This window comes from Apteryx mantelli, chromosome 1 (assembly GCF_036417845.1).
Source record: "Apteryx mantelli isolate bAptMan1 chromosome 1, bAptMan1.hap1, whole genome shotgun sequence".
In the NCBI taxonomy this organism is placed as follows: Eukaryota; Metazoa; Chordata; class Aves; order Apterygiformes; family Apterygidae; genus Apteryx; species Apteryx mantelli.
Genome location: NC_089978.1, coordinates 143,127,362 through 143,154,685, shown reverse-complemented (window position 1 = coordinate 143,154,685; position 27,324 = coordinate 143,127,362). Strand labels below are relative to the sequence as shown.

General features: G+C 35.7%; 2 protein-coding genes across 3 annotated transcripts in view; one reads left to right on the top strand and one right to left on the bottom strand.

Annotated features, from left to right (window-relative positions):
- Window positions 1–4,593: 4,593 nt before the first annotated feature.
- Window positions 4,594–16,835, top strand: FAM118A (family with sequence similarity 118 member A). Of its 2 annotated transcripts, none has more exons than XM_013947432.2 (8): window positions 4,594–4,677; window positions 6,647–6,702; window positions 7,770–8,022; window positions 9,787–10,008; window positions 10,590–10,718; window positions 11,534–11,819; window positions 13,716–13,748; window positions 15,149–16,835. In XM_013947432.2, exons 1-8 carry the CDS (start codon window positions 4,669–4,671, stop codon window positions 15,247–15,249), a joined length of 1,089 nt encoding a protein of 362 aa, XP_013802886.2. In that variant the 5' UTR covers window positions 4,594–4,668; the 3' UTR covers window positions 15,250–16,835. The 2 variants fall into 2 exon arrangements, with proteins under 2 accessions (XP_013802886.2, XP_013802887.1); XM_013947433.1 differs by having other exon boundaries at window positions 13,716–13,743; window positions 15,149–15,249.
- An 84-nt stretch (window positions 16,836–16,919) lies between these two features.
- The window catches only part of SMC1B (structural maintenance of chromosomes 1B), a 39,006-nt gene continuing 28,601 nt past the window's right edge, over window positions 16,920–27,324 (bottom strand). The window contains exons 19-25 of the mRNA XM_067294629.1: window positions 26,794–26,892; window positions 25,719–25,875; window positions 24,796–24,950; window positions 22,197–22,348; window positions 21,852–21,921; window positions 18,683–18,793; window positions 16,920–18,399 (exon numbers count right to left, since the gene is read on the bottom strand). Coding sequence (XP_067150730.1) covers window positions 18,292–18,399; window positions 18,683–18,793; window positions 21,852–21,921; window positions 22,197–22,348; window positions 24,796–24,950; window positions 25,719–25,875; window positions 26,794–26,892 — 852 coding nt within the window. The 3' untranslated portion in view covers window positions 16,920–18,291. The remainder of the gene's footprint in view (window positions 18,400–18,682; window positions 18,794–21,851; window positions 21,922–22,196; window positions 22,349–24,795; window positions 24,951–25,718; window positions 25,876–26,793; window positions 26,893–27,324) is intronic.

The following is a 27,324-nucleotide window of genomic DNA, read 5'->3' as shown; positions in this document are numbered from 1 at the left end:
ATTGATTACATCGATTTGTTACAAACAAAGGAGAATATTCAAATAGTATCATATATGCATAAAAAGACCTCTGAATTCTGATCGTACCCCAAAACACCAGAAGAGTGACTGTCTATAGGAAAAAGTAAGATCTTTTAAGTCCTATAATTGGGAAGTGTCAATAAGTACTTCCAGCCTCCAAGAGTCTGTAAACTGATACCATGAGTAATTTTGAAAACTCCAGTTAAAATGGAAAATGACATTTTTTTTGTACGATTTAGCTACTGGAATTTGTGGGCACAGTTCTGCACTGGTAACTACCTCTAGGCACAATTTGCAGTCATTACACACCTGACTACCCGATTTTCATGCACAGCTGGGTCTTTCCACAAGGTGATCTAATTAAATCCACAGAGCTGCAAATAAAGCTGGGCACTGCTGTTAGAAAATACAATGGAACTGAGCTACATATTGTTAATTGTGCCAGAATATGCCATGGTGAAGGAACTTTGAGTTTTTAGGCTGCAGCTTTAAGAGATTTAAAACTAAAAAAGAACCTGAAGAGAACTTTGGCTATTGCCTTTCAAATGTGACTTTAAATAAAGCAACCTGCCAACTGATCAGCTGAATCACATCGAGTTGTTTTTGCTATCGTTGCACATAACATATGCCACCTGATGTTAACACTTCACAGGATTATTTAATTATGCCTAAGTCACCACAGACAATCAAGCCTATCCTTAAATGGATTAATTGAAGGTAATTCTACAATGTCCTTTTGCTGTTAGTTTTATTGCTCTTTTCCTTTATCACCCTAATACTTTTCATAATATTAACACCATTAATTTTCAAGTTTACCAATTCTTTTCTTCCTTAACTGATGATTAATTGATCTTCTCTTCTTTTTCATACAATCTTGTTGACTGCTAATTTACACTTTTGCTTGTAGAGAATTTCAAGTATTTTTAGAGGTGTGCAAATATTACCCATCTCCATTTTATAAATCAAGGCATAGGTATGTTTAACATTTTGCCTACATCACCCAGCTTACACAGAATACAGATCTGCTAAACTCAGTTGCCTTTCAATCATTGGACCTGTTTGACCAAAATGGTTAGCATGCTTGTTTAACTGAAAAACTGTTCTCTTGCTTTGGCAATACCTAAGGTACAATACAGTAATGGGGAGGAGAAAAAGACTGATAAAATTTAGTGAAGAAAAGTGTTCCTCCTTGAACAAATTCTAATACTGATCCAACTCATTCACAGGAAACAACCTTGTACTTTTGTGAAACAGTGGTTTATCTCCAGATTTTACAGGAATGATTACAGAGCAGCATGAGAATTTCTTCTTTAGCCTCTCAAGTGACTTTCAGAAATCTAATCAAGTGATTTGTAGAATCATAGTAAGTTTTATCTTGAAAATTAAGAATTGAAGAGTGCACATCTGCTCTGTACTTTCTAGTTCTGCTTCCTTTAGAAGTGTGTAACTTCTCTTTCTTCCAGTAATACTTCCAGTATTTACCTGTGTGTATTTCAAGTAAATTTTACTTTACTTCACATAAATTTTAATTTACTTCAAGGCAAATATTGCCTGGTGAACTTGGCCATACGCTTTCACATTGTCCCTGAGGACCTTGCCGAAGCCTCCGTAGCAATGTTAGCATGAGAGCCCTTTACCAAAGGGTGGGAAGGCTGGTTTTGTGCTCTGCCTGAGCACAGGGCCACATCTTGCTGGAGGGTTTGGTCCTGCTGTAGCTATCTGGGAGTTTAACAGTGCTAATAATGCACTGCACAACACTGCTGAAATAGCTCCTTGTTGATCTGTGAAGGAAAGGATGATAGAGGCGTATTAAGTCACTGTGGGAAGCAGGCTAGGCTCAGGCTGTGCCCACCTGCCCTCGCAAACCACTTTGGGGGTTTCCCACCCTTTTTGCTGTGCCAGGGTGGGCGCTCAAGGGGGCTGGCTGTTAGTCCAGGTATCCCTTGAGCAAAATAAGGTTTTCCACGGTGGAAACAAACGCTACCAGGTGCTAACGCACAAACCGGGTGGGGGGAGGGACCCAAAGAAACACGGAATAAAGCTTTTGCGGAGGAAAAAGTCGTTTTCGTGCGGGGAAGGGAAACGTTTTCAAAATGGCTGCGCACCCTCCCGCCCTCCCTGTCTTCCAGGCTGGGCGCGCCCACCGGTGCCTCCGGCATGCCGCGACCGGGCTCCCTCAGGCTGCTGGGCGCCGCGGGAAAGCGGGGGCGGAACCGTCCTCCGGCGGAACCTTGGTCTCGTGGCGGCTGTTTCCCAGCCGGCGCGGGAAGGCTTTGGGCAGGGGACGCGCCGCCAGCAACAATCGCCTGGGGGGAGCCGCGAGGCCACTGCCGGGCGGTGATGGCGCTGGAGAGCGGCCGGCCCCGGCAGGTCGGGGCGCCGGGTACAGGGGTGGTGGTGGTGGTGTGGGGGGGGGGGGGGGGACACAGCATGGGGGTTCCCCTGTGCTGCCTTGGGGCTCGTCTTCCTTCCCAGCCCGGCAGGTGGCCCGGGAGTGCCCCCGGGGGCAGGGGAGGGGGAGCCGCTACGCTCAGCCGCCGCTCAAGGTGTCGTTAATCACAGCCTTCCCCTTAATGACTTGTGCTTTCCGACCGTAGATCCGGCCGTCGTCGCCGCGTTACCGTTAACTGCGCGCGTCCCGAGCAGAGCAGATAGCCGCAGGGCCTCCCCGAGCGCCCTGCGCCGCTGGGAGCGAGGTCTCGGTGCGCCTGAGCTGGCCGGAGGTAGCTTTGCCCGGGAGAGCGGCTCCGTTTTGCTCATGGCTGAGTGAAGAGGAATGCCGCAGAAGTGGAGGTTGGTGTCCCCGTGAAGGTTAATGCCATGCCTAATTGCTGCGCTGAATAACCACAGATCCACTTACTGGATAGAGAAAGGAAATGTCACTAAGTAGAAATCTGTGTCCTGCCCAGCCTGGTGCTCTTGTTTTTATTCCAGAGAAAACTAGCATAGGAGAGGAAAGAAACTATTTTTCAAGAGATTTTATTTCTTTTGAAAATGTTAAGTCTTATTTCATATATTAAACTGCTGGAAAAACCTCTTGATTGGCTTGTGCCAATCAAACTTTTGACCTGAAGTTTCAAGCTGTGAAAAGTGCACTTTGATGCTTAAATAAAAGTTATCTTCTTCAACAAGAAGAAAGTATGAAATTAGAAGGTGTTATGATGAACCCTCCCGGTGTTTGGAACACAGACCAACTTCCAATTCAGTGTTTTCAGGCATATCTGGATTTTAGGGGGATCTGATCTCCTGACTGCCATGAGGGAAGGTTGTTTAAAAGTAAATGTGCCAACCTTTGATTAAAATGTACTATGTTAGTCCAGTATATATTTTTTAAGGAAAGCACTGTTGAGTCCTAATGCCTGGGTCCTCTGCCTTGGTAGGTATGCTTATGGAAAGAAATGTTTATTAGATCTGATTAGATAATGTTCAAGACTAGTTACAGTTAATATCTAAAGCAGTTATAGGCATGGAGAAATCTTAAGTTTGCCATTCACATCCATTTAGCTAATACAGTATGGTGGTAACTGCTGCGACTTATTGAAAGCTTTGGCTTCCTGGAAAGCGACTTCAGGCATTATAGAGGTAATAAGGTCTCAAATGTTGGTACTGACAGCATCCTGTGGTGAGATGCTTATTTTATTAATTTTGGCAAGTTACTGATGTATTAAACAATTGCTAAAGTGGTTAGCTATCTTGAGGACAGTTTCCTAAATATATCACAGGATGGGGTTATGGTGTAATACGGTATTTTTCAGAGTAAACAGGTTACACTTACTTCATATGTTGCTTTTGCATTGTGAACTCTCAATTTTTTCTATATGTAAAGAAATCTTGTTCTCTAGATTTTTGAATGTTTTGCTCTAAATAAGTTATTGTTCTGAATTTTGAATATGCTAACATTCTTTGGATGATAGTGTAGGATACGGTCAAAGAAGGAAGGGAGCATGAACAAAATAAATATTACAAAAAAACCACTGATTTTCTTTTTACACTTGAAAAGACATTTTGGTTGCATTTGCAGATCTGATCTTTGTGTGTTTTCTCAGACATGTCCCTCTAACATGCATCTTTTTTTTGTCAAATGTTCTCCGAATTTAGGCCTGTTGCTTCCAAATTAGCTTTCAGCATGTGAACCTGAGAGCTGGCAAGAAGCCATATGAGCCACAGGGTCTGGCAGAATGCTTATTTGGAGGATTAGGGTCTGCAGTCTGCAATCTCCACAACCACAAACTTAAGATGCGTTTCAAAGCCAAACAAAAAATACATCCTTATAAAAAAACAAAACCAAGGATTAATATAATGAAATTTGGGGATTTCTTATTGATGATATTGTAGCCAAGTTCTGTTGATAAGATGCAGTACTTTGAATGTTTTAGAATTAAATTGGCTTGAGAAAGTTGTCGGAGGAAGACAGACCTAAAAGAAAGCTTCTTACACTTTGAGGTTGTTATAGCAGGATGGTATTTTGGATCTTATCCCAGTGAAGGAGCCTCTTGCAAGGAGGAGGAGTTTTATAGCAGCTCACTAATTCAGCACTGAAACAGAACGGAGACAAAATAAAGCCAATAAAAGATCTGTACAGAATGGATTTCAGGATGGTGAGATGAAAATCCAGGACTACCTGCGTAAATTTTGTTAAATTGTGAAATGAATGAGGTCAGATTTCTGATTATTTAGGTACTATCTTTCTGTTTTTATATATTTGATATATCTCAATGTGAAGCCCTAGGCAAATGTTTCTGTGGTTTGATGGACCTGATGAAGTAACAGACACAATTGTAATATTGATTATACCAGTGAAAACCTAGAATAACTCCAGGGAGTCTTCTAGGTTTACAGTGGGTAGCTGAGTATTTCTTCATTTTAACCATGCTTTTTTATTAAGTGAGTAAATAGTTCAATTTGTTCTGCCTTCTAGGTGTACCTAGGGTTTCGATGACCTGAGATAGAATTATGAAATTTCCTTTAATTTGTGTATTAAAGAGAACGATTGTTCAGATCCTCATTCAAGATTTGTTTCTGCTGGGACTGTTAACATGGATAAAGCATGCAAGATAAGATGATGATAACTTACAGGGTTTTGCAGGGAGAATCTTAGCCTTCTGTCTTAATATTTTTAGCACATGTAAACTAGCTGTACTATAGAAGTAGGAGCTGTTAATTGGCTTTATAGTTGTAATTAGTCTCCTACATAAAGACTAAATGATATCAGCTTATCTTTTGGAAAGAAGTAGTTTGTTTTTTTTCTGTTCACGTCATGTCTATAATGTTAAGAGCATTTGGAATCTTCAATATAATTTATTGTAGTAAAAACAGAGTAGTTGTTTTAGGCTAAACAGAGTTGTTCTTCAGAACACAAAATGCTCTAAAATCTGTATGTGTAGGAACTGTTCTAAAAGTGTCTGATATCCCAAAGTTGGTTTGGTTTAGAACCATGTGTAGAATTGGTTTTGTAGAGGGATTTTTTTTCCCTTTAATGAAATGTTAAATATAACATTTTATATGTCAGTTTGTTTTGGGGGAAGAACATATTTTTCAAGAGTGTAAATGTTTTTGACCTCTTTAAGAATAAGTAGGAGAGAGTCAGCTATAGTCACGCAAACTTACTGGTATAGCGGGGTCCCGTAGCACTCTTCTACAAAAATTTGAAAGATCTCTGTGATTTTTCAATGTGTAATCCTTTTTACTTTTTGTTCTTTCTTTGGTGTATACTGTCTAAAAAGTGCGGCTTCCTGCTTCCTGTGTCAGAATCTGCTGAAATTGTGAGAAAGATAAATGAATTCATGTCATTCTTTTGTTTCAATTTTGGAAATTTACAGGGCTAGCTGTTTGCAAATCGTAATGATGTATAAATGTTATGGAAGTAAGATTTAAAAAAAATGCAAACTCAGAAAAGTCATCTGACAATTCTAGGACACAGATCTCAACTGGACTGGGTGTCATTTCAAGTGACAACATAGATGATAAATAAGTTTTTATTTAAAATACTTTCTGACAAAGCATCTTTTATATTTATATGGGCTGGTGAAATAACTAGCTAGCTGGCAGGGGGTTCTTGTGGCCTCATGGCTGCAGAAGTCAGGTTTCCACAAACTTGGTTGAACTAACTTATTATACAGCTATGTGGGTTCAGTGGTCTTAATTAATATGAGTAGAAATGTTCAGTAGGAATTTTTGATATGAAGACATGAATATTCCATTATTGATCTTTAGGGGATGTAATGTTTTTTTGATAATGGAAGACTTACCTGCTGTAAACAATTTTCAAGAAACAACTTCATTTAACCCAAATGAATTAACATTTTTGGGAGTATGGTAAGTTTTGTCCTGAATTCAGACACAGATATTTTTCAGCTGTGTGAGTAGCCATATCTCCACTAGCTTCAAAATGGCAGTTGACTGAACTATATGGAGCTGTGCTCGTTTACACGCTCGTTATTTGTCTGCTTCATTTCTATTAGTGTGTTGCTTAACATATGAGATATGAGATACAAATTCTTGTTTTTAAAATATTCAGTAAGAATAAATTGAAAATGCTGACAGTAGTAAATACATCTGTTTTTAATTTTGGCCTTTTTTTAAGGTAGATGCATTAAGAATTATTCACCATCCTTATTTTGCTTAGGGCTCTGAGATGGATTCATCAGAAAGATCAACAATTAGAAGTGAACAAAAATTCAGGTAACTAGTGTTGTGAAAGTTATTTTATAAAACTGTTTGTTAATGGAAGTTTGAAAAGATAATTGAAATACATTATTGAAAATTGGATATGAGCATCATGCTTGAAAACTTGAAAGGGTCCTCTGAAACTAGTTTTTCCAATGACCGTGTGCTTCATACTCAGTTGAACTGTTTGTGAGGAATAAATAATATGCTTGCCTAGAGGAAACAACTTGTGCTGAGTGTAGCAGGAGGACATGGGAGATTATCTGCAACATTTTTTTGTAGGTATTAGCAAACTTATCTACATGTTTCCTAATTGTTGTGTCTGAAGCCATTTCAAGTTAAACATTTCAATTTTTGCTGATTAGTTTCAAGATATTGTGAAATAGATTTAAAATTTCCATATTGTTGGATTAACAGGAGTTAACAATCGGTAATTTTTGAAGTCAAGTGAATTTTAAGGTTCTGTATAGTAATACCTTGTTTATATATGGCTTGAATGTATTTCTTCACTTCCTATCCTATAGCAAAAATAAATGGGAATAAAAAAAGTTACTTTTTTCTATATAAACAAAAGTTTGTTTCTTTGAAATATTACAGATTTTCCCTGTGAAATAGTTCTTCTTATTTTCTAGCACATGCATGTTTAGTAAATCATTGGGCAGTCCTTGGTACAAGGATATACTGCTTTAAAAAGAAAAAAAAAATTCAGTTGAAATGGTTGTTGGGTAACTGAATGGACTGATAATTAGTGATTGCCAGTTTGGTTCTCCTTAAAGGTATTAATGATTTAAAGTTGTTGCCATCTTATAGCTAGTTAAATTAGTTGTATGCACATAAATCTGTTGGCCATTTTAGACAAGTTAAAAGTATGCTATTTTGTGTTTTTTTTTTCAGTTTGGGGAATGTTGTGAACTGCTGCTAATGCCATAATTCTTCTGTATAGAAATGGAGGACCCAATTCCTTTGGCTCTTTAGTTTTGAACAAGCATTAACAGTTCATACAGACTTCTTGCATCAGGCATGAGATCTTCAGACAAGATAGAAGCACTGTAGAAAATAAAAAATTTTGTTTTGTTTTTAAGAAAATTCTTAAAAAGTCTAATAAGAAGGCAGCCTCGAGACCTTCTTCTGGTAATTGGAACTGGAGTAAGTGCTGCAGTAGCACCAGGAATCCCAGCGCTGTGCTCCTGGAGGAGCTGCATCGAGGCTGTCATTGAAGCAGCTGAACAGCTGGAGGTGCTTCATCCAGGAGATGTTGCTGAATTTCGTAAAAAAGCGATCAAAGATAGAGACCTGCTTGTAGTTGCGCATGATCTCATCAGGAAAATGTCACCAGTGAGTATACTTGTAACTTATATCAACTTCTAAAATTATTACACGTTTTTATTGTTATCAACTAAAATTCTCATCAGCTTTCTAAAACTGGAAGTTTTGCTGGGATGGTAATCTAATCACTGTACTGTACATTTTGGAGAGGCAGAAAAATCCTTGTTTTTAATATAAGTAAGCACAGTTGATTTTTTTTAAATGGTGACTTACAGTCAGTGCTTTCACCAGTGGGATGCTTATTATTGTAGGATAGAATGGCCCTTTAGAAGGTAGAGAAATCAGGATGTTAATTTATAAGGTACATTATCTTTTAAAAAGAACTGTTATTTTATTAAATATTTAAAATAGCAAGTTTTACTTTAGTTACTCTAGCAGTCTGGTCTGGCACTGTTTACTAGTGACATCAGGACTCTTAACTGAATTTTGTCAGGAATAAAATGTAGGGTGATTGAGATGATCTTTGTAGGTAAATTTTGCAACTTCAAGGTAAAATACAGGTAAAGGGTATATATGCCTATATAAATATAGGTAAAAGATACATTTTACCTTTTAGTATATTGCCAAACTAGAAGTACTATCTCTGTATTACTGCTGTAAAAGTGATGATTGTTGTTTACTCAATATATGATTTCTAGTCTAGCTGAAAACTGTTGGAAAAGATTACACTTCTGTCATAATTAATGCAAGCAAGAGTCTTGACTGTTAAAAGATTCTCAGCAATGTTGTCCTGAACTGAAAGAGGAATTTATAGCTCTGCTGGCTAAAACTAGAGATATCCTGAAAATAGTGGTAGACCGTGACCCTGCTGATAGCCTTAGATCACACAAACTGATGCAACTCATACTTCACTGAAGTCCATACATGCTCAGTCTCTCAGCTGTTGAATTTTAGGTTCCAGAGATTTTCAGACTGTATTAATAGTTTTGCCAGGTCTTCTAGTTGAAAATTATAGCGACATACATATTGCTAAGTTGAAGGATGTGTTCAGCATTTTGAAATGCATGATAAGAGTTTTCTGTACAGAAAAAGTATAATAACCTGTTCCTTTTGAGAGGAGTCTACATGTGTATAGTTAGGTTTTGCAGCAGATAAAAAGATGAAGAAACTTTTTTATCTGTCAGAGAGCAAAAGAAGAAAAAAAATCTCTAGTAGTAATATTCCAGTCTCTGAAACTAGGGAGTGATAATGTTAGCACGCTAAGTACTCTAAAAACAAGAGAAGCATATTAAGAAAAGTGATGTTTCCATGTAGTTATGCCAGTAACCATATTGGACTTGTAAACAGATTTCTTGTATGTGTAAAACAATTTGATGAATAGGAAGCTTGTACATTTTGTAGAATTGTTATGTGTTCCTGTCTGTTTCAGCATATGTGCTGGGTAAATGCAGTCTGTGTTTTTAGGAAAGTGCACCTTAATGTTTGCATAGAAGTGATGGGGTATGTGGAGGGGGGATTTTAGTGTAACAAAATACTGCAGAGATTTGCTTCATTGTACCTGTACTACAAGCTTTCTTCAGAAAACTAGACTATTATTTTGAGCTATATAAATTGGAGGCAAGAGCACTTGAATAATTTGAACTTATTGTTGGTATTTCTGTGTATTTAGACTTCTATGTTTTATATACTACATGAGCTCTCCACAACTATTACACAATTCCCCTTTAAAAGAAAAGCTTTGGCATTAAATAGGCAAATGCTGTGGGTGTTCCACTGAAGGCAATTACAGTGGTGCACATGATCCTTATGAAGTGTTCTTTTTTCTTTCTTCAGCGTACTGGTGATACCAAGCCCAGCTTCTTCCAGGATTGTTTAATGGAGGTGTTTGATAACTTAGAACAACATATTCAGAATCCTGTTGTTCTGCAGTCAATCCTAAGACTAATGGAGAGAGGCACAATGGTCTTGACTACAAACTATGATAATTTACTTGAAATATTTGGTCAGCAACAGGGTAAACCTATGGAATCCTTAGACTTGAAAGATAAGGATAAGGTATGATGAGAGTAGTAAAAATGTTCACACTTCTCATAAGAGAAGGCAGTTCTTAAAGAAAAATCTTCCAATGAAGTATAAAGAAAACTGTCAACACTTCTTAATTTGTAAAGCATGCCTATAAAGTAACAGCAGATGGATGATATCTCAGTGTCTGTTTATTCTGAATTATCTGATACAGTTTATCAAAGATTTCAGTAACACATTTATTAAACACTCCCCCTGCCTCCCTGAAAAAAAAATTTCATCCATTTAGATGAAGTAATTGTAACAATCACAAATATGATTTCACCTAGCAGGTAATTTAATTTGCCTGTTCGTATCTTTTCTGTCAGCTTTGCTAGAACTTGCTTCTTGCTTGAACAGTTGTTTAGACCAAAAATCCCAAAATATCTTCAATATCAACAATCACTTCTTTATAATAATAATTTAAAATAAGTTATGCAAGTAGTAATTATCTCTTGCTGCAGAAAAGTTTAAGAGAAGTCACTTCTGCTTTAGGTGGTTTTATATGTTAGGGCAGCTGTATATTTTTGCAATATCTCAGTATAATATAATGAAATATGCATGATTTTCTTTAGGTTCTTCAGTGGGCAAGAGGCCATATAAAATATGGAGTTCTGCATATTCATGGCTTGTATACAGATCCCTGTGGAATGGTCCTAGATCCTTCAGGATATAAAGATGTTACTCAAGATCCTGAAGTAATGGTTTGTGTGGTCTTTAAAATTTTTACTATGCTTTGCCAAACTGTTTTCTTTTAGTCACTGCATGTGTATTACTTTAGGCTAGGGTCTTGTCAGATCATGCAGATTAAATAACTGGGACCCAGATAAAGTGGCAGTATTATTCAGAAAGCCAGCTATGTTGCTGGGGCAGTGTGTGCCCTTGTAAACTGCTTCTTGGTAAATCACAATCAAAATCCCCAGTTGTATGTCATAGTTTTGAAATTCTTTGTATTTGAAGAATATTGGCCACAACACTGCATTTCAAGTTCAGTGTGGATTAAAAATGTGTATCTAAATTCTGTCAGCAGTTCACTGTTAGTTAACTGATGCTAGTACAAGGATTCTTCACCATCTGATTGCTTGGATGCATTTTTTTCAGAGGCTTAAGTTGTTACAGACTCTGGATCCTGGACTTAACATCATGTCTTAGGTATTTTGAAAAGTCAAACATTTGGTAAAGAATATTAATTTTTCTTATTTACAAATCAGCCTAACAGGAACGTACTATTGTCATTATTACTCTTTCCATGTAAAATGCCCTTACTGGAAAAAATTACACGCTTACTTAATTTTGGATTGTGACTTTGATTTTTGAGTATATGCGTTTTTGTGGAATCATTACTCATGATACATCAGTTTGTCCTGATTCTAACAAATCCCTAATTCAGTTTAATATTGACAGTTGCTCTGTTATTTTTTTTAAAAAAGCTGGACATATTTCAAAAGTTACTATTTTTGCCTTTTGTTTACTGAAGTAAATACAGTTTATGTTCTTGTGTGTTTAAATTTCTTAACAGGAGGTTCTTCAAAATCTGTATCGAACCAAATCTTTTTTGTTTTTGGGCAGTGGAGAGACTCTGCGTGATCAGATATTCCAAGCTCTCTTTCTTTATACTGTAAAGAATAAAGTGGATTTAGAACATTATATGTTGGTGCTTAAAGAAAACGAAGACCACTTTTTTAAGCTCCAGGCAGATATGCTTCTGCATGGAATAAAAGTAGTATCTTATGGGGACAGCTTTAAACAATTTCCAGAGTATGTACAAGATCTGACTGCTCAAATCTGCAAGCAGAGAAGTCCAGGTAATGTATTCTCTTTAATTAGAAAATTTTGATTCTGTACCTAGTGGGATTCTGTATTTGAACAATCAGCAGCTGGCCTGAGGTGTTCACCCCATGTGTAGCTAGTGGTAGGCCTGTGCAAGATCTCTGCTTATGAATGGCATGCAGAGTTGGAACACATGACAACACTGCAACTGGATTTCTTTCTTTAAAGTCTTGAATTCTTGTAAATTTAACCTTTAATTCTGAGTTTCTTTTTATTGTTAGTATTTGGTTACTTTTATTTATGTTTACTTTTATTTATGTATTTTTTTTGTCTGAACTAATCCATTCTGTATCCAGTATCACATTATGTGAAATGTGAGATGTTAGTAAGAGGCTGGAAGAACTGAAGGAGTTAACTCATGGGATCATCTGACTGAACCAAAATATTTATAATATGATTAAGCATAGAGTGGGAGAATGAAATCTGAAAATCTTGAAAATCAACTCATAAAACCTCTTAGGAGTAACAGTAAAGAGTTTTTATACAAAAAACAGGGAAAAATGACAACTGTGTGTTGAAAGAAGGGAGGGAGATTTCTTTAATGCTCTCCCAGCAAGGACAGTTCTACTGTGGGCTGTCCAGAGAGTTGAGGAAAATAAAGATAAAATTACCTTGAGAAGAATAATATTTCACAGCACTTTTTGATCTACAGCGTCAGTGGAATTGTTTTGACTAAAATTCTTCCTAAGTGGTGCATAGAAGGAACCTTCCCCTTGCCCTCCCACAAAAGAAGACTGCAGGCAAGTGCCCAAATTATGTAATGATTGCTGTAAGTGGATTAAAACTACATTTAGACCAGATTAAGAGTTTTTCATTCATGAAGGCTAGAAGAACTTAACGCAGTGTACAGCAGACAAACTTTCTGCAACATAAACAGACACCTAAAAATAAGCTGGGGTGCAATACCAGACATTGATGCAGTCAACCTCAGCCTACTAGTTTGGCCTTTGATATACTGCTGTTGATTGATACACTGTCTAGAACCTATTGGATTATCCATTTTACTGCAGAGCAGCCATTGATCTCAAAACAGTGTGGAATTAACCTCTAAATACAAAATAAAAAGGGATATTATTACTGGAAATGACTGCAAGATCATGCTGTAGTGCTGCTAATGTAGAGAGCCACCCTTTTTCATTCAGTGGGATTACTCACTGGCATAATACTTGCAAGAAGAGGGACCTTACTCTGAATTCAAAATCTTGATCTCATTCGAAAGTCAAGAGCCCAACAAAACTGGACAGCTGCCCTTTAGGTTACCCAGTTGCCAGGTTTCACTTTTTCATGTTTCCTTATTGTTTTGTAAAAGCAAGTGTTTCTGGACTTTCCTGTGAAGAACGTTTTTTAATCCTTAGGGTTTTTTTTTTTCTTCCTACTCTCAAACTTTTGGTGATTTCTTACTGTCTGTAAAAACACTTCTTCAGTAATTCTTTTTTCAAGCTAGAGCTTATTTACAAACTAATGAGGTATAAGGTAGCATTTTGAATTTAAGCTTTGTGTGTCTCAATCCTTCTCAATAGACTTCAGAAAACTTTGTTTTCAGATTCCATTAGATGGTGTTAGTCTGCAATGCCACTCTGCCTCGTGTCTGTTAAATACAATACCAGAGTATATTGCCTGGCTGTTCTTGAAAGTAAGCTGAACACTGAATTTCTGGATAGCACTTTGCATTAGTTTGCTTGCTTTCTTGCACAGAGTAGTTCACTTTACTAGGCTTAGTATTAGAAAAAACTCTCTTTCAAAAAACAGCACAAGAAGAAGTTTGTCAAAAGAGTTATTTGAAAGAAATGCAACCTTGCCATTCTGGGAGTTGCAAAAAGGTATAATCTAACTTTTGGATGCTAACTTTGTTCCTGTCTCACCCTCTCTAGATGCTGATCGAGTGGACAGCACGACACTGTTGGGTAAACCACATTCTTATTTTCTTAGAAAAGCTTCATAATCTCTAGCAGGGATATAAAAATAGTCTTTTATTTATAGATTAATTAAATGATTATTATGCAAAACCCTGTTTTGGCTGTGAAAATATGCTTAGCAGATTCTTTTACTCTCTCATTTCTTTCTGTGTATTAACAGATAACTGGGGACTTTCAGCTGTCAGTAAAATAATAAATGACATGGAAAAGCTCCAGCAAATGTGTATGAAAAGTGATTTATGCTGATCAGATTAATCTAAACTAAGAACTCATGGACACTTATATTATCTTACATTTCCAAATATATGTGGCTATTTTGAATGTTTTTCCTTAAGGAGGTGTAGAAGAATGAATGCCAAACTTAAGCACATAGTACCAAGGATGAATTTTTTGTAAAGCATTGCTCAGTTGTCTTTGTGATACTTGCTAAAGTAGCAAAATTTCACTTAGAAGAAACACTTCAAAAAATGTACTGCTAAGATCTTTGTGCTGCTGCTACAAATAATATTATTACAGAGAAAATTGTGTAAAACAACCTTCTTTCATTATTGCAGGAGATACTTTTTTTTGTTAAACAATGAAAAAATATGAAAGGGCTGAGACTTATGGGCAGGTGTAAATTCAGAAATTACTTTTGTACTTCCAGTTAGATTTTAAGATTCTCTCTCTTTCAGATGAGTTTGTAATCCCTTTTTCAGTAAAGTACAGTTGGGTATCAGTGAAGAACAAGAAATCAAAAACTTAAGCACATCTTGGTCCAATTCCACTTAACATACAACTCCTTTACTAACTTATCCAATAACATCTTCCTTAAAAGCACCTATTGCATTTTGGAATATGTAAAAACTAAAGAAAATTAGAATGATTCCTTAGCACAGATTTGCACAAAACTCCCCTGCCCCCAAATTTGGATTTTTTTTAGGTGATGGACATCCTGATTTTAAAGGCATTTCCTTTTCATTCATTTTTACTGTCCATCTTTGCTGTTTCTATTTCAATAGTAGTTCATACCAGGAGTTCTGTTCTTCTGAATAAAAGACCGAGACTTTTTAAAGAAACGTCTCACTTGTGAACTTGACAGACAGTATCACACAAAAGTAAAAATCATTTCCTTCTAGTTTTCTTCAAAAGGCAGTTGTATAATTAACTACTTCCAGTTTTATATATTAGTTCTAGAGCTCAGTGTTGGGAAAAGTTTGAGGTCACTGAACTGAGGGTACAGACTTTCAGTAGGGGTTAGTATTATAATTCAGAATCCAAATACAAGAACCTCAGTGTACCAGTATTGTGTTTTAGTATTGGATGCTTGTATTTTTCACATGAGTTTTGTGTACTTTTTATTACTTTAATGTTGCTACACACAACTTTTTTTTCCTCTCTCTCCATAGGAACTTCATGCATGGACTGTGCTAAAAGGAAGTTAGGAGAAAATGGCATTGATCCTCCTAAGAGAATCAAGCAGTCAGATAATGGTATACCCAAAATTTAATGAAAAAACAAAAACTTTTTGAAAGCAGATGTTTTACATGAGCATGGAAAGTTTTGAGCTATTTCCATGTTTTTAAGTGGATTAAAAATTGCGTATCTTAGCACTTGCTTTTCTAGGGATGTAAATGGGGAATGCATGTCAAGTTTGAGAGGTGTACTTGTTCTCCAGGCAGTTCCATACTACTAAAGCTGTATATGCTGGGTCATTTAGAAGCTGATGCAAGTTTTATCTGGCTGTGCTTCAAGCCCCTTGGAAGTCTTGAGACTGTTAAAATAGTATTGAGCTTGTATCGAGGTTTTAGTTTGGATAGGGTGCTCTGAAGTCACACCACAGATGCTTGAATCTGCCTGAAAATGACTGTTGGCATACCTGAAGTTATCTGTTAGTGGCCTTTGAAAATGATAGGTGTGTTTTTCTTAGTTCATCAGCTGAACCTCTGCTGTACTGCATTTAGGCTACTGGAAGATGAAATCTTCAGGGGTCTGTCAGCATAAGCTGTTGGCAAGATTCAGATCTAGAACTTTAAGCTGTTAGGAATTGCTTTTTCATGTTTATAGAACCCACATCACAACAACATGCTTGTATTTATGCTGTAGCAGGAGTATTCATTTTCATCTGTCAGTTTGTTTTTAAACATGAGATCACATGGAGAAAAGGATGTAATGGAAGAATACCAACAAAGTATGTGCATTGGGACTTGCCAGCCTATCTGCTCTATATTTGTATGGAAATATCCTAGTGTTTGAACTGTAGAATATGCTGCCAAAATCCCAGAGAGCAGGTATGGAATAGCTTTAATGCAGCAGAATTAAAACAGGTTAGTATCTCATTATGTATCTGTAGATGATTTCTAGTGTGTAAGTTTGACTTCAGTGGAACTACTCAAATGGTTAAAGTTAGGCACCCTGTTAAGCATTTCTCCAGGGTAGTTACTTCAGCTAGCACTGAGTTATCTCAGCACTACCCTGACAGACTTACTGCTCCAGTTGCTAACACCAACACCTGAGATCCTCTGAAGTCTTCTTATCAGTGGTTTCTCACCATAGTGTCTGCAGGAGAACATGTGCAGGGCTCTTGTTCTGATACGAGCATGTTCATACCTGAAGGTCCTGGAGGCTGCCCAAGTCAGGTTTCTCTAATTCATAACACATGCATTAAGGAGTATGCAGGAATTCCTTGGTGTCCCCCCCCACCCTCCAATGAAGGAACTGCTATCATCTACATACATTTCAGCCATCTTATGAACAGCATTGCCTTGCAGCTATCTCAGGGATTAAAATATAATCAGAAGGGACAGAATCTGAAACTTGGCTGTTCCATTTGATTCATCTTAAATTAAGAAGTAACTTGTTTAAGGCTCTGTTCAAATTGTTATCTGAATAAGGTGAAAGAATTAACCATACTAGAGGTAATAAGTGACATTTGCTGGTTCTACTGTAGATTTTAATTCACAATTATTTTTAAATGGGATATTTACTGAAAACATAATCCTGTTGACCATTATCATATTTTGCTCAAGCTGTGAAATTAAGTTGGTAGGGTATCTCTGATAAGATACACTATTTTAATAAAATATTTAAATCCAAGAGGGCCCTTCTTGTATACCAGTTAATACATGCATCTTACCTTTCTTTACAGACTGTTCTTTACAATATTTTTCTATTTATTTCAAGCGGGTATTCTTAGTAAATGGCTTAAAAACAAAACAAAAATAGAACTATACTCACAATAAACAGGCTGGCATGGGTCAAGATCTCTGTGGAAAATGCTAGAGGCTGCCCTTCTATTCATCCTTCACACTAATATACACATTTTCACCTCTGAGGTAAGGGACTGATGCTAAGTCATGATGCATGTTGAGAGTAAATAATTTTATTTAAGGAAGTGTGGCAGCAACATTAGTATTTAATAAACATTCATCTATTGTTAAGTAAGTGGAGACATTTATGTTAACATGTTCCTATGGTATCTACTGTTCATGTATGTCATTCCTTGCTTATGCAGTAGCACCAGATGTCCAATGCTATTCAGTTGTGCACAACAAGCACAATAGGAGGAGCACATTACACGGTATAAGCATAGAAGTCTGGTGCCCTAAAGGAAGATAGTTTGTGAACATATAATGTAATTGTTTAAACAAACATGAAATAAGCAAAAAAACCCCCCAATGCTCTAACATATACCAAAGTGAAACACAGGTCAGAGTAAGAATGATGTTTGAGAGAGCTAGAATCACTTAACCAACTTCATTATCTTTGCTTCTTAGAGGAAGCACTGATATCAAAAGAAAAAAAAAAAAATCACTCTACTGGGACAGCTGCAGTATAACAATCTCAACTGCAAACTAATATAAGATACTTTTCTCTGAGGTTGCTACCTGTAGGGCATCTGACTTGCACTTGTTTTGCTCTTCCCACTTTTGTGTGGGGTACAATACCTTAAAGGTGGAATTCTTCCAGGTTATATCACTCATATGGAAAAGCAGCATGAGCCCTGGTAAAACTAATATTTTCCTAAGGTTGCAGTGGACTACTAAAAATCTCACTAGGCATCACAGTCATGTGAGACAACAGCTAGATTACAATACCCTGTTTTGTAGAATAGGAAATACCCTATCTTAAGGCAAACATATGCAGCTGCCACCTAAGAGAAATTTTGAAGTGCATTGGCAGCACACTGCAACTATGGCTAAAGAAGTTATTTTTTTTCCTTCTTAAAAAAAAATCCATTAAGTCTAATTCTTTTTAATAGTGTGTTTTATGTGAACCTGTGGTCCTTCATCTTAAGGCAAATAAACAGTTAAAGAGAAGACTTTGCTTATCAGAATACATGCACTTCAATAAAAAGCTTTGGCTCTCTCATTTGTAACAAAACTATCAATGAATAGTAGGTGGTTCTTTCAAAATTTTACAAAACTGCTTTGTTTGAAAGATAAACATTTCTCCATCAACCTTTAATACCCCATTCAAACTCAGACTTGTTACAAAGTCAACTGTAAAACAGTTCTTGTTATTTTCACATGACCCTGAAATCATCCATGTTTTATTCCAATCCAGAACTGTGTGTGTTCTCTCTTCTTTCATGGTCATCCATGTCTGGATATGCAGTAAGATCCAAAGTCAGTACTTGACTGAACATAAAGTCATCACGCTGAGAAGAAGGATCACACAATTTAGAACGTTTGTTACTTGAAATAAGTATTTCATAACTGACCATGAGATACAATAATAAGCTTGAGTCAGCCAAAATGATCTGCTAGCCAAGTTGTTATCTGTGATTACTTCAGAAGGCAAATAAAGTGGTTCAAATCCAATGGCCCAGTTATGTACATAATGATTAAATGTGGTAATTCTTAAGGTGCAAATCAATACTTTAACAAAAAACAGTTTGTATTGTCTAACAAAATTCTAAGTAAGTAGTAATTAATTGTTACCTCTGGACACACTCCAATCAATGCATCTGCTTTGGAATAAAACTCTTCCTTTAAAGAAATAACTATCATTTGAATCTGTTCATGTGCCTGGTCTCTAATGAAACTTGATACCTTTGGAGAGAAGCCAAATAATTCAGTAAGTTAGTTCTGGCAGACTTAAACCACACTTTAATTACTATAATTAGGGAATGATGCAGAAGGAACTGAATTATGTTAGCAGTAGAATTCAGTAATTTTATTATGAAATAAGCAGGATAAAATGAGGAATAAAACAGTCTAAGACAGCTACTTTGCATGTTCTTAACACAGCCCCTCAAATTTGCCCCTTTTTAAAAATGCGTATGAAAACAATCATTCACTTCAATGAATAAGGTTACAGAAAAATGTCAGTGCCAATGAAAAATATTTTACTTAATATAATTAACATAGTTTGGATGGTAGGTGAAAATTCCTGAGTAAGAAAAAAAAAAGTGGCTGTTACTGGTTGTATACTAAGATTTTAAATATACATTTTGCTGCAAGCAGAGCAATATTTTTTTCATTGATCTGCAAAGTGAAAGGCACAGAAATTAAGCTATAAATTGAAGGCTAAATAAGACAATATCCCACAATGGAAATTAAATGCTGAATAAAGAAAGAACTGTATTTTTTAAGTTAAGATTTTTGTCTGTACAGTTTTATCTGGTATGTGTGATAGAAGGTAACTGGATTTAACCAGTTACAAAATTAACTTTCCTTTAAGTTGTTAATTTGAAGGTGTAATTAAATTGCTGGAAACTGCTTTAGTAAATCCTTAAACAGAAAAAATGGAAAGAATACTACTATTTAGTTCTAAGCAAATTCTCTACCAGTAAGTACTAGCAACATATAATATTTCCAAATGGTAAACTACACTGAGTATATCATTTTGCTCACTTGCAATATTTATTTCCTCTGTCTGAAGATTCTGATGCTTTCCAGTAATAGGGCATCTTACAAATAAGGAAAAAGATATGAAAGAGCAGTGAAGTATTATTTAGTTAATTAATTCTTCTTGCAGAGCACTGCCATTTTGATTTTGCTCATGCTACAATTTAAGACACTTGTCATACATGCTTAAACAATAGTCTGACTCTGCTCCTAACAAGACCTAGATAAATGTTCAAGCTAATTAAAGATTTTCCTAGGAAATCACTGATTTGTCACTGAGTCATGTAAGCTGATTCTCCAGCTATATTAGAAGTAACAGGCCATATCACAGGTTTCATGCTCCTTGTTGCTCATATGAAAAAGGCAGCCCTTTTAGCAATCAAGTCCCCTCCCCTGCCCCAATCCTACACTGGAAGCATTTTATTATATTTTGTATTATTACTGTAAGTTATATATAGGTATAAAACAAATATATGTAGTATTGTATATATTTTATTATGGGAGCAGGAGATAGGAAGAGAACTGTGAAAGGGGCACTAAATCAAATAGAAAATTTTTGGCAGTGGCTATGCACCTATTATGCTTAATCTGTATGTAATAGATACAGGCATCTTCAGCAGTGAAGGTTACAAAACAGGCAGAAGCCCGATTCAACTTCATAGCAAGAAGCTCAACAGAAATGCCAGATTGAATTGGTGGCAAGAATTGAACTAAAAGCTCAATGTAGACTACTAAGGCAATTTCAGGGTTAACCCTAATGAGTAATATAGTTGGAGTTTGATAATTCTTTGGTATAAAAGAATATTTATGGATGTATTTTTTAAAGTACATATTAGACCAGCACTTAAAACATTTATACTCTCTACATTAATGTTCTGTATTCTCTTGAACATACAACTTACAAACATACATTATAGTTGCTGATGCTTCAAATGAAATATGATACTTTCAAACTGTAAAAATACTACAAATTGAAAGTTACAAGCCTAGAAACTATTTAGCTAACGATGATGCAAGAGTTAATATGAGTGTCTTTTGAAAACACTTAGTATGGTATCAATGTGATTTTTACCTGAATTAAATCAATCAATCAATCAGATTTATGATAGGTTTTATTTAAGAAATGAAGTTGTGTAAAAAATTTGAGGCTATTCTTTGTTTATAGCATTCTGAGGAGGAATGCTGCTTAGTATATTCTTAGGTGTAAAGTGGACATCTCTTCAGTCATATGTGGCATTAGAGCCCGAAGCTTCTCACAAAGCTACCAGGGGTCAGCAATCTCTGAGAAGGAATTCTATCTATCTGGCAGGCACAAACAATGCACCTTCCTCAGCTCTCTGCTGTAGAGGTACCTCCAAGCAAACCTTGGTACTCCACACAGTGAACTCTGTTAGAAAAAAATTTGTTCATAAAACTGTTTTAATGACTTTAGATATCAAGACTCACCTCACTATTAAATTTGCTGGAAGCATAGCTTACTTTATGAAGAGAGGAATGTTTCCACAGAAAAGAATCCAGATAACGTGGAGATCTTTCTGATTCCTCTCCTAAATACGACCTCCTTTGGAAGCTTCTCTAAGAGACTCACATCAACAATTGCCAATCTTTATTGTTTGTATTCCATTCTACCATAATTTTATCATTATAGTGAACAGTTACTACCAAAGAAGGAAAAAGAAATCGGGGCAGAGGGGAAAGTTCTTTTCATCAAGCAAGAATTAATGCAGCAAAAATGGGAGTGAGTGATAGCCCTTAATTAGTGTTAATGGAGATAAAATTATTTAGTAGGCCAAATCAAATAAATAATTCCAGTGATAGAATGACTTGATTTTCAATATCCAGACACATTCTTTTTTACTTCTTAGAGGAACTCAGGGTGCTTTAAAAAAAAAAAAAAAAAAGAAAGAAAACAAACCAAACAAACATAATTAGCAATTCACAGGTGACCCTCATGTCAGATTGTAGCACATGCATTCATGCTGCATACTTTTACACTCCTGACATTTTCTCACCTTTGCAATTTGGGGACTGATTAAAATACATAGTTAGAATTAGAAGTTTAAACCTAACCTTGGTCAAATACCTCAAAATAATTATTTCTGTTGCAAATCTAGTATATTTTGAAATAGACTAGAAAAGTGTAATCAATTTCTTCTTTTCTCTTTATCCCAGCAATGTGTAATGAAAAGTAACCATCCTTCTGAAAAAGATACCATTATATCGTTGCAGATTAACAATAAAGTAAAAACGATAAACTTACTTTATCAATGTTTGTGTTATCCAGGGCAGCATCTATCTCGTCTAAAATAAAAAAAGGTGCTGGACGAAAACTGTGAAAGAAAATGCATTATTTCACATGTAGATGCAAAAATGTTAATGCTAATAAACATTCTAAATACTTTGAGATTCACTTTATCATAAAATTCCGTTAAGAAAAGAAGTAATGACAGAGAAAGAATAAAGGATTTTTAGTCGGTGTTTGGATACTGTATTAGCGGATTTTCAATATGTTTGTAAATACAACACAGTTTGTCTTTCTGCCACTTATGCAGCAATACATTTAGATGACATTGTAACATCTCCTTTAACCCGTAATATCTTTTACCTGTGTATAGCAAATACAAGAGCCAGAGCTGCCACAGATTTTTCACCTCCTGACAAACTATCCATTGGCATAAAGCGTTTTCCAGGAGCAACACAGTTAAAGCCAATGCCTTCCAGATAAGGCTCCTCAGGATTTTCAGGACTAAGGAATGCCTGGAAATGCATACATTTCATTATTAATAGTGACATTTATAAAATCATTAAGGTTTTTTTTTAGGTTTAAATTCTGAGGTAGTGTTGAAACTGGTAAGTTAGCTTCATTTATAGGAAACAGTTGTTCATCCATACTGAAGAGTAGCACTATAAAAATTCCCAGTGAATCTGTCCTTGCTAATGAAGTATGACCTAGGAGGCTAATTAGCAAAAAATCATTTTAGAAATAGCTTCACATACCTGTTAGTAACATACTTTTAATTAACAAATAAACCTGATTTTATCACCTTTTACGTAATTATTTTAATTTTTTAAACCTTAGATTTAAAAAGTAGTTTTCACTTTTGTAAGTACATACATTTACAAATTTATCTTTTTTTGTGGAAGGTTAATTTTACAGAATCTATCTTTAAGTTGCTACTGCATTTCATACTATCTGGAGAAAGATTTTAACATATGTAGGCTTTCTGTATACTTTGTATACTGGTTCCCATTCCCCCATATTGGAAGTATTATTTTAGAAATACGGATATTTACCAATCTGTTAAAGTAGTATGGATAAACTAAGTGCTACATGGTTTATTTCTCCCATTAAACAGAACAGTCTAATACAATCTCATCCCCTCTGCACAAGTTGCTACAGATAAAAGAAAAATTTCTATAGTTGACTGTCCATTTCATACAGGTCCTGTCAAGTCATAGATACAGTGAGAGACAAAGGATGTTTGTACTTTGATTTAAAGAAGCCTCTGTGGTAAGTTGTTCTGGAGCTAAAATGTAGTGCTTGCAACATTCTTGTTTTGTTGGAGGGATGCATATTCTCTTTCTCTGCTAAGAATGCCTTTCATTGCTATTGCAATGTTCTTCAAGCTGTAAACATGTCAAGTATGTGGCACAACAACTCCCAGTTCTATGTCATTGCATATACCTATGTAAGAGGAAGTCTTCAGATGTACGGATACTGTTAGCAAATCACTTACTTAGAAAATTTTCCAAATTACTAGGGTACATACACTCCTTGCTCTTCAAGATATGAAAGGAACCACATTTCTCTTTTCTACAGAGGAATAATGGAAAAGATCTGGTGCAGAATCCACCAGCGCATCTGTGTCTGTCCAACATTTTTAGGCAGCAGTTTCTTTTAAAGTACTTCTAACACACAATGTGCTGATGAAATAAATTTGACTGAGCAATATATTCAGTGCACAAACATCCTCTGCATTAAGAATCTCTAGAAATGAAACTAACTCAAGCTATGAGAACTTCCCTATTTTCATGTTAGGGGTGTTAGTCACTTAAAGAGTATCTATCTGTTCAAGCCACAACCTAGCCCAAGCTAACCCCTTCCTGAGCTGACCAAAATACAAACACACTCACCACACACAGAACATTCAGTTAGCTTCCAATGCAGTCAGACCGGTTTCCTTCAGTTACTGTATTAGTACCTATTAGTTTTATCCTCTCAGCTAATTTCAGGCTAGTCTCTCAGCCAGGTTACCACTATGGCTGAAGTCAAGGCATTGTATCACAGACCTCAGAAAGAAAGTACTAAACTACTCATTTTTTGAAATGCATCTGGAAAATACTGATCAGCTTCTTGAGTGATGCAAAGTCAAGATCTGCCTAATGTTTAGTCCAGGGGAGAAGGTATGTACCCAGTAATTTTGAAGACAGAAATGCTTTATTATCCAGTCCAACCTAGAAGCCTAAAATACACATTTAAAGATATTTAAGGTGTTCATTGAATATCTGATTCTGAGGTAAAACACAAAATTTAAAGATTAAAAGGATGAGAGTTCAAGCCTGAACTCTTTAATTCAGTATCTACTGAATTTGACGTGACCAAAGTGTTTGGGAGTTCTCTTTTTATTTTAGGCATTAACACTGAAAGACTAGCAGAGATTAGTACCATTGTGACACAATGAAGTTACTGACACATTAAGTCATTGTTTTTATTTATTTAACAGAGCTATAAGAACCTTTAAAACCTCATATAAACTAGCACTGAAATACTGAAATAATAATTTCATTATGATTTTTAGATTTATTTATATCGATTAAGTATTTTTTATTACTTGCTATTGCTATCACTAGATCTGTAAACCACTGTTGTTTTTAAATGAAGTACTTGAATATATTTCACACGTCTGTAATGATAATTTGCACGTCTACTAAATATGAAAAGCAAAACTAAACCAACTATCAGGTCTCCCATTTGGTTAATACTTTAGATGGCATTACTCTGTCTCATGTCAAACATGGTCTGGCATATTATCTATTCATCATCTGACTCTTCTAAAATTCTTTAGTCTCTATTATTTGTGTAAATTTCTTCTTCAGGATTGAAACAGTCTCTGGAAACTAAAAATATTACTAAGTTTTTCTTATCCTAGATAACAAAGCTTGGATTAGGCTTTTTAAGCCAAGTACCTGAGAATATGACACACCTGAGCACTACTGTTTCTGCAAAGTTTCTTGTAGATCTGATCAATAGCTATGGAGGCATGCTCAAAACACTGGCTAAAAAGCTCGTATCTCCTTTTTTTCACCTGTTCAAATTCTTGCTTGCATATTCTGGCCTCCTTTCTGCTGGTCTCAAAAGCTATGAAAAAAATTACTGAAATTACTCCATAATAAGCCTCTAAGCAAATACACAGAACAAATATGTATTGTGTACCATAACAAGCATCAAGGAAAATATTTATTACAGGAAAAGGCTCTAATGCACATACAAACAGCATACCAATGAGTTTCCTTCTAGATTTCAACTGGGGGGCCCCAAAAGCATGAAGTTAGCATGTATTCAGTCTCCTCAATGCCACATCAATCTGGCGCAATGAAAAAAATTGTTCCTTCTAGTCATTTCTATAAGCTGGGTGTCTTTAAACAGCACCAACATTTATCTGTTGCTATAGCTTCAGAACTCCCTCTTTTTGGTAGTATGTTAACATCTAAAATGCTCTTGAGGACACCCAATAATTCTGCAGTAATTGCTTATGTCCGAGTTATTGACAACATGTACATGTTTCTTCAATTAAGAAAAAATAAACATTTTTATAATTAAAGTCAGCAGTAGTTTTTTGAAAATAAGTAAAAACCCTTTATGATGTCATTTGATCAAGAAAGCATCTTTGCTAAAGATAAGCTATGTTATAGCTGAAATTGTACTTCAAGAAAATATTGCAAAGTATTTATTAATAACCTTGTTTGCATGTTATTAAAAGATGACTGAGGAAAAGGACTTAGGCACAAAAAATACCTTAATACATGAAAGGAGGAAGAATAGCAGTGCCAACCCCAGAAGGATTTTAAATTAGGGTGAGAACTCGCACAGTCACAAAAAAGATTAGTAAGAAAGATTCAGTGTTACCATCTATTGATTCTTGGAACTTGTCCCGAACAATCTGCAATTTCTCTACTGCTCTTAGGTTTGGGGCAGCTGTCTTCATTAAAGTATTTTCTTTAGCTTTTATTTCCTGCTGAAGCTGGTTTAGATGAATCTCAATCTCCTTATCAGTCTCTAGCTCCTAAAGAAAAATACTGAAGTCATACAATTTGCTTTTAGGCCAAGATATTTCAACATATACAACAAATGGTCATGGCTTCTGGGGGAAGTACCCCACTCCTCAATCAGCTTTATTTGGAAAGACAACAAAACAAGAAGCTCCACCAAGGGCTCTTAGTTCTCAGAATCAATTTACTAAGTCTTAAGCATTGTTCCACAAGACCTTTAAAAACAGACAGGGAGTTCCCTTGAGCCTAGAAGTCTGGGTTAAAATACACCATAGAAGGAGGATTAGCTGGCTGCATTACTCGATTTGTGGAGAAAACCTTTCAAGACAGGTTCTTGAAAAGTTCTTCAAGCCAAGTTCAAATGATGACAGATTTCTACCTTGCTCTGTACCTAACCTTCATCAATTATTTTACCTATGATGATTAAAAAGAAAAGAGAGACAAAAACTTCTGAGAAAACATGACCTGCTGGACCATTACAGAGGACAGTATTTTAAGTGCCATTCTCCAACAATGAAGTGGTACAAACCCTTTGGCAGCCAATCACTAATTTCCAGAATTTTGTTTCATAACCCATACTGTTTGTTGAAACTTAAAGGCAGAAGATAAAATAGGAGAGAAAAATCAAATTGTATTTACTGTTTCTCCATTTTATTTCTATAGCTGAGATAAATTTTTATATTACGTATATGGGACCTATCCAAAAATCCCATGTATTATATTAGTGCTATGTATGATGGCAAACAGAACACACACACACACTCTTAGGATTACTGTTTTTTTAAGTAAGTTCTATTTAAAGGCTAGGATGAAAAATAAGTAAATAATTTCAATAAATAAAATAAATAAAAATAAAACATTTCAATCTGTGTTAATTTAAAATTAGTTACCTATTAAATACAATAATTAGATTAATAATAAAAAAAAATTACCTTCAGGTCTTCTGGTAGGCTGCTGTAGTCTATCTGAATTGCCTCTTCTCTTTCATAGATACTTGATGTAATCTGAGTGTCTTCTATTTCAGTTCTTAGCTACAGATACAAAGGACATTCCAGTGTAGAAATATGAAACAGTGAACTTCTAACTCTTAAAACAATACATTAAGAGGATGTAAGAAAAGGAGATAGTGGTAACAGGATAGCAGAGAAACAGTACTTTTCCCATTGATTGTCCCCTCCCCCCCCACCAAAATGGAGTTCCTAATTAATTAACACTCTGTGATTCTAACAGAAAATGCACCTTTTATATGAAGATTAAAACATCTGCCTATTTCAGTTTGAAGTTAAGATGAAACCAGCAGTAATTTATTTTTAATACATTTAGAACAATGAACATATTGTAAATATACCATTTTCTCGAGTGGAAAGAATTCCCTTTCTCCTGACAATTCATTCAAGGAAAGGCTCCGACGTGTAAATCAGGGCATTTCTTCCACTCAGCTGGCCTCAAAAGAAATGACTGGC

Bases quoted from the DNA above. Each gene is read 5' to 3' on its own strand.
- FAM118A (XM_013947432.2), top strand. The intron at 6,703-7,769 runs GTAACTAGTGTT...TTTGTTTTTAAG, and splicing joins AGAAGTGAACAAAAATTCAG to AAAATTCTTAAAAAGTCTAA. The intron at 8,023-9,786 runs GTGAGTATACTT...TTCTTTCTTCAG, and splicing joins TCATCAGGAAAATGTCACCA to CGTACTGGTGATACCAAGCC.